The following is a 7,749-nucleotide window of genomic DNA, read 5'->3' on the forward strand; positions in this document are numbered from 1 at the left end:
GTTAAATTTTTCAAGAGAAATACCAATATAATAAAGTGAATAAATTTTTTTGGTGTGCCTTTTTTACTAGCAAATTCATCAATAATTTTATTATTGACGAACTTATCAATAGACTAGAAATCACCTATGAGAGTTTTACTAATGAAATATTTTTATCCATGAGCTTATTGGTAAAAATATTACTAATGGATTAAGAGTATAAATCCCAAGAAAAATTTTTCTCTGTAAATCTAAAAATTTTGGTATTGTTTTTTCTATCATAAAATTGTTAAATCAAATTCTTAGTTTTGATATAAAATATTTTTGGTTATGATTTTGATAACCTTTACTCTTTTGAATGAAAGTATTCATCAAATTTTAATTATTTATTTTGGAAAATTCTACTAGCATAAAAAAAATCCTTTGAACAAACCATTTTAATAGATTTTAACTACAGTTGCGAGTTAATTTCTCTTCATATAATTTAAATAAATTATTTATGGCTAATATTATTTTAATGCTTATATTATCACATTACCGGTTAATCAGGTTCAAAATAAAGTCTTCTTTCATATTATATAATAGATTTTATTGAAAAGATAAATCTATTTTTTAATAAAGAAGCTTATAAGTAATTGTACTAGTAAAAAGCTTCGCAATTATAAAATATAAAAATATAAATATCAAAATCTTAAATTTAATAAGTTACAAAAAATCGATATGTATGCTTACTTAATGTATCAAAACTTCACAAAAAAATCAATAATCAATGTTGACACTACTAATAAATATAGATCGACAGTGGTGGGTTGGGTTAACCAATTTTGGAATAAAATAGAAGGGTTATTGGTATTAAGTTTTTTGGAAGAAGAAGAAGAAGAAAAAAAAAAGAAGAATGAGGGGAGGAACTATCAATTATAACTCACTTACATTTGTTGAAAAATTATTCTATCATAAATCATGATGTGTAAAATTACTAATAAAATTACTAATAGATCTTAAATTGATCTTATTTTTATTTTTTACTTAATAAATGATTTCAAACTCAGTTTGTCGTTATTTTCATTGGAAATTGTTGATGAAAATTCTCTATTGTTAATGTCATTGAAAATTAGCGATGATGAAATGTTTTTCATTGATGCTTTTTTTTTTTAATTTTTGACATGAAATAGTTTATACAAAAAAACAAATTATGAAGAAATAGAACAAATCCTTTCATTTAAAGATTGCCATTTTTTCTATTATAAATGAATCTTACTAATTTACATTTTTAACTTTTTCTATCAATGAATAATAGTCTGTATGGCAGGTTTTGACTTCAAGTCAGGACATGCATCTTTTATAAGAGTTTAGGATAGTTGGGGTTTTACTCATTCACCTGGATCCACAAAGTACACTTTTCGGGGAGTAAGGTTTCCTCGAATAAAAAAAAAATTTCAACTTTTCCTATCAATGAATAATAGTATTATTAAATATGGAGACCAATCAAAACAAAAAATAAAGAGGAAATAATTTTAATTTTTCAACAACCATTTAAAATTATTTTAAGGATAGATACAAGGTAAATACAACAGAATTCAAGCCATTTCTAGTCTTCACATACATTTAATTAAATTCACTGCGCTTTTTATATATACATATGATGAAAGAAGTATCTTTTCAGGTAAACCAAGTTCCATTTGAGAGTTGTTTCTTTCGTTTTGTTCCCTCCACTATTTTGGAAGCATGAAACACGGACGAACAAACGCAAACTCTACCGCTTGGTTGCATCCTTAGAAAAGTAACTTAAAAATTTGATATTAATTATAATCAACAACCTTAATTTCTTTCAACAATTACTTGAATAATGTTCGAAGATTATCATGCCAAACCATCCTAATTAATTAAATTCGTCAGGTCAGCGCTTTGATGCCTTGATTTTTTCGTTTTCTAATCTTATACTTAATGGATTAGAATGATCAATTAATAAGAGCTACCTAGCCAAAGTTTTTATGATTTTATTTTATTTTATTTTTGATAACGTGTATGGCACCTTCAAATTATTATTAGGAAAGGATTCATTTCACCAAACATCGTTTAGTGCACTATATATATATCGGAGTACTTTTACATGTATATAGAGATGAACTACCAGCCACTTCTATGGATCAACTCCATTAAGTTCTTCTTCTATCCTTAAAATCAAACTGTTCCTCGTACTCACAGTACGTTACTTATTGCTCATTCTATTTCTAATTCTGTCCATTTCCAAGCTTCATCAACGTGCAACTCAAACATGTTGACAAGAAAAGGTTCTTTAAAAATTCAACCCCCAGTATACGGTAGTAAGATTACCATCCTTAGTATTGATGGAGGAGGGATTAGAGGAATCTTGCCTGGAGTCATTCTTGCTTACCTTGAAGCTCAACTACAGGTATATATAATTTCGGAACTTCTCTAATTTAGTTATTCCTCAAGAAATTAATATTTCACAAGCTATGATATACTTACTTTGATACAAGCGGACCATGAATATATCTATACGGAAAACCTATGGCTTTAATGTTATATGTCTTTTCTGGCTGGTGCAAGCAGGCGCTTGATGGCGAGGATGCAAGGATTGCAGATTATTTTGATGTGATCTCAGGAACAAGTACTGGTGGTCTCATAACTGCAATGTTAGCTGCTCCAAACGAACAGCAACGTCCTCTTTTTGAAGCCAAAGATATAGTTCCTTTTTACCTTAACAATTCCCCTAAAATTTTCCCACAAACTAGGTATAAAGAAAAAGGATATATAATCCTTAGATATATATTTGACTAGATATATATTTGACATGATATATATACTGGACCCTTTATATCAATCTTGTGCCATATGAAAACTTAATATTAGTTTTTGTTTTTGCTTTCGGCTAAAATGCAGTGGGATGTTTGCCTGGCCAAAAAATGTTTGGAAAGCTATATCTGGACCTAAGTATGATGGCAAGTATCTACACAAGCTGGTAAGAGATATATTAAAGGACACAAGGTTGCAACAAACCTTGACAAATGTGGTTATCCCTACTTTTGACATCAAGAAAATCCAGCCTGTAATCTTTTCTTCGTATCAGGTCATCTCTACATGTTATCAACATGTCAGTTTTTCAGTTTGGTTTTCTTTTTCTACTTCATTACTAACCTTAGTAAATTACATTCAATTTCTTCATGTAGGTTCCAAACAGTCCAATCACAGATGCACTACTCTCAGACATATGCATAGCTACCTCAGCAGCTCCAACTTATTTTCCTCCTCATTATTTCAAGAACCAAGATGCACAAGGAAATTTTGAAGAATTTAACCTCATCGATGGTGGCATAGCTGCTAATAACCCAGTGAGATCCACTAAAAAAAAAGAACAAAAAATGGAAGGAGCGTTCTTTTAATTTGGTAACAATAGATATTTCATTAATTCGTCTGTCAATTTGATTCATGCAGACCTTGGTGGCTATTAGTGAAGTATCCAAGCAGATGTCAAAGAAGAATCCAGACTTTTTCCCTATCAAGCCAACGAATTATGAACGTTATCTGGTGATCTCTATTGGGACTGGTGCCAATAGGAATGGAACAACATACAGTGCTAAAGTAGCTTCAGAGTGGGGGGTTATCGGCTGGTTATTCCACAATGGACGTACTCCCTTGATAACTTGCTACAATAATGCTAGTTCTGATATGGTTGATTACCACAACTCTGTGGTTTTTCAAGCCTTTCATTCTGAAAATTACTACCTCCGGATTGATGTAAGAGTCTGTACATCCACATTATTTCTCGAAAACATAAAATAGTGTTAAGAAAAGGGTTCTTTGACAGCTGGTACATATATAACATCTTTTCTTGTATGACCAAACCACAGTATTTTATGAACAAATACGCGGATGAGATGATTGTTAGGTCAATGCATAGGAAGAATATACTCTCCACAAGCTCAATGCCTCTTTTTTTTTTGGTAACTTATATTGATCAAACTGATTTAGCTATTCTCAAAATCAGGAGGACAAGCTGCAAGGTGATCTATATTCTGTTGATATAGCAACAAAAGAAAACTTGGAAAACCTAGTAAAAGTCGGAGAGGACCTGCTGAAGAGTCCAGTTTCGCGCATAAATTTGGACACTGGTGGATATGAACCGGTTGAGGATGGTGTTACCTACGAAGAAGCACTCCAAAGGTAATATATAATTACAATTAATTAGCATTCCCCTTCCGCATCAATATTTCTGATTATATATTGCGGGACTAACACTAAATTGTAACACTTGCAATGCATGCAGGTTTGCAAAACTACTTTCAGAGGAAAGGAAACTCCGGCAGTCTAACTCAGCACCAGCCGAGGAAGAAGAAAACTAAAACTTTGCTCTGTTGTATTGTGACTGGATTATAGAACACTTTTTTGTTTTTCCATATACTGAGACTATATTGTGTATTTAATAAGAGCAACAATATCCACTCCTGAAATATATTACAATCTTGGATCTTGTATATTACTCCGATTTCATATGAGAATTGTATTCTTAGGATACGGTGTTGAGCGTTCAGGTATTGTTAAGAATAGGGATCATGTGCCCTCCCCTTCTCTGTCTTTAAAAAAAATATATTTTCAATAAAATTTTATTTTTGGTATTTAATTTAATTATGATGATAAAGTTGTTTGATTATATTGTTTTTTTCTAATTAATTAAAATTTATTTTCTCAAAATCTCTTTCAATAATTTTACAATTTTGTTTGATTCTTCAATTTTTTTTTTTCCTTTTTCTCTTTTGCATAATCTCTCATTATCTAGATATAAGTTGTCAAATTGCCCAAAAAATCTAGCGGCACAACATCAACTTTCCAGCCTTCCATCTTCCATCTTTGAGGAGATGACTGACCCTGCCGACACCAACAGCAAGAAGAAGAGGTCATCTATGTCACGGAGTCATCCATGCTCTTGCATGTCCTAGTGGCGTATGAAAAAACACCTTAAAAGCCAGACTAGTTGTCCCTTGTGTGTAGTACACATGTCAACACTGTTTTTTCCAACACTTCTTTTTTCTTCATTCTAGCTCTCCAGTCCAGTTCCAACCAACTCCTACAACTTTTCAGGTCAATTTTAACCCCCACATGTGATTTATTTGTTGATTGAATAATTTTGTGATTTTTTTCGTTAATTTTTGAATTGTGAATGTGTATTAATTTGTATATTGTTTTGAATAAATTCACTAGCACATGATTTCATTTTTGTGTTTATACTTGTATTAATTGAATTAGTTGGAATATTTATGATTATTTATGGTGAATATGTTTGGAGTGATAATTAACTTGTTCTGGATTAATATAAATTATGCAACGGAAAGAAATAAATCAAAACATAACAAAAGTGAGGATGCTCTCATAATAAAAAAGTGAGGATTATACTTTGTTTTCAAGCCTGCATCTCAAATCACTGCTATAGAATTTTTATCTCTAATAAACATAAAAATTTATTTTTGACAAAATATTAGTATGCATGTATAATATATATTTTTATTATTAAAATCAAATAATAATATAGTTTATCTTAAATAGGATGTTTTAAGATGATTGTCATCTTCTCTTTAGCAAAACTAGTCCTTGACCTAAAAAACTTTGAAAGATTAGTTCGGATTCCTAACAATCATAAAACTAAATGTCATCTGATTTTTTATTTTAATTTTTATCCTTTTTGCACAATCAAATTATCAAGACGTCCCTCGTAATCTAAGATTTGATTATTTGATTTTGTGACAATATGCTTGACATGCTTTGTATATATTTTATGCTCGATTGCTTAAACTAATTAATGTGTGTTTATTATTTGTTATTATGTGATTTATGTTCTTGTATATATCTTTTTTTATATAATTCTTGTATGTTGCATTTCATACATCTTTCATCATTATTAATTTTATTCATTATTTTTTTTTTGAATTAGATATGGTTTATACTCATGCTATTATTACATGACCTTTTGTTTTACACAAACTTCATCTAAGTTAGCATATATGGAAATAGTGGTAACTCGATGTGGTTTTGCCCCATACTATTACTCATAATACCCCAAACTTTCATTGAGAGTTTATGAAGTGTGATTAGTAGCCAATCTAGATTTTTTAGGTTTATACTTTTTAAGCTTCATAGACCTTGGATCAAGCTTCTATGATTTGATTCCCAAAGTTATAACAAACCTTTTCAAAACTGATAAGATAGCTAACATATCCATATCTAATGGCTAGAACTATTCCCCTAGGGTTTCTCCTTATAATACTAGACAAGCATATTGTGTAAGAGATTTTATGAGATAGGTGATAAGACAATCGAGATAAAAAAATACACTCAACATCTTATTGACAATCAAGTTGATAAACTCTTGTAAAGGTTAAGCAATAATGACATCACAATAATTCTAACCATTATAAGCTTCCAATATAAAATGCCATGATTTTGTTAAAGAGAAAACTTAATATATCAAAGCTTTTGATATGTAGCTTGCTCATCAAAATTTTATTGATCGACACTAAAAGAAAAGTGTGTTAAGTGCATGAAGAATTACTAAATTATTTGGTATATCCTCATTTTCAAATGAATGAACTCTTGGAAAATCCTAGCATATTGAATAAGATGCATTGATTAGTACTTAAAAGTGTATTTTTATCAAGATTTTATATCATCATTTTGCACTTGAAGTATCAATAACTCCTTAACTAAAGCATGTTTTATAATATCGTATCTAATAATATAAGATACCTTTAATTTGTGGTAAATGTTCATTTTAAATGCAGGCCTATCATATAAATGAAATGATTGATTGATGAATTTAAGAACTGAAATTGAAAGGACAAAGAGATGACCAAACTTAGAAAAGAGATGCCGGTGCAGTCCAAACCGGAACACTGTTCGGTAATTCGGTCATATCTGGACCTGTAGATCTTAGATTTAGGTCTACTTTATATGGATGGAAAGGTAAGACATAGGCCTACAACTTTTATATCTAAGATTTAAAAACGCCATTTTCAAGTCCAAATTGGAGCAACAACAAAGAAGTCTGAATCTGTCTTCCAACTTGAGCATTGTTCAATGTTTGGCCCATATCTGAAGTTCTAGAAGTCCAAATGACCTGAATTTTTTACACAAGAAAGCTGAGATAATTTCCTACAACTTTTATGTTTCAAGTGGTTCTAACTTTGACGTTATCAATAACGTTTTGGGCAGACAAGAGAAGATAAAGATTGTCACGAAGTCAAGAGTTGGTCACCCACTTATCAATTAGTCATCAAATCAATAGTTCCTAATTTTGGCCTATAAAAGGAGGCATTTACCATGCATTTAGGCATCTTGGTTTCCAAATCAAGATCATGCTCTTGCTTTCTCTCTTTGTATTTTTGTAATGCTTAAGTTTTATTTTCATTAATATCTTGTTTATGCCTTTCATTTTATGCTCTTCCTTTCTCTCTTTGTATTTTTTATGCTTTGTTTTCATTAATATTAAGTTTATGCCTTTCATTTCCTTTCATTTACTTAGTTAACTTTTATCTTATTTATGTTCTTATTTTGTTTATCTATTTTGCTTTCTTTCATTATGTCTAGCTAAGTTAATTATGTTAAGGTGAAAAGGTTACACTAATGGTGTAAGAATAACTATAATGTAAACATAAGATGGACTTTAATCTTTGATACTAACATGTTTTGTATTTGTTATCTTGTTCACTCTTTAATACTTTGCTTATTAAATGACTAATCTTGATTTATGAAGCAAAG

At 30.1% G+C, this 7,749-nt stretch overlaps 1 protein-coding gene across 1 annotated transcript; it reads left to right on the forward strand.

Moving 5' to 3' along the window:
• The first annotated feature begins 2,149 nt into the window (after positions 1 to 2,149).
• LOC105113015 (patatin-like protein 3) lies at positions 2,150 to 4,453 on the forward strand. Its single transcript, XM_011008988.1, has 7 exons — positions 2,150 to 2,392; positions 2,554 to 2,735; positions 2,884 to 3,070; positions 3,171 to 3,332; positions 3,436 to 3,738; positions 3,989 to 4,164; positions 4,268 to 4,453. Exons 1-7 carry the CDS (start codon positions 2,255 to 2,257, stop codon positions 4,341 to 4,343), a joined length of 1,224 nt encoding a protein of 407 aa, XP_011007290.1. The 5' UTR covers positions 2,150 to 2,254; the 3' UTR covers positions 4,344 to 4,453.
• Positions 4,454 to 7,749: the final 3,296 nt, after the last annotated feature.

The sequence above is a fragment of the Populus euphratica genome, unplaced genomic scaffold, assembly GCF_000495115.2.
Source record: "Populus euphratica unplaced genomic scaffold, PopEup_1.0 scaffold382.1, whole genome shotgun sequence".
Lineage (NCBI taxonomy): Eukaryota > Viridiplantae > Streptophyta > Magnoliopsida > Malpighiales > Salicaceae > Populus > Populus euphratica.

Bases quoted from the DNA above. Each gene is read 5' to 3' on its own strand.
- LOC105113015 (XM_011008988.1), top strand. From the start codon at position 2,255: ATGTTGACAAGAAAAGGTTCTTTAAAAATTCAACCCCCAGTATACGGT. The intron at 3,071-3,170 runs GTCATCTCTACA...TTCTTCATGTAG, and splicing joins TAATCTTTTCTTCGTATCAG to GTTCCAAACAGTCCAATCAC. The intron at 3,333-3,435 runs GTGAGATCCACT...TGATTCATGCAG, and splicing joins GCATAGCTGCTAATAACCCA to ACCTTGGTGGCTATTAGTGA.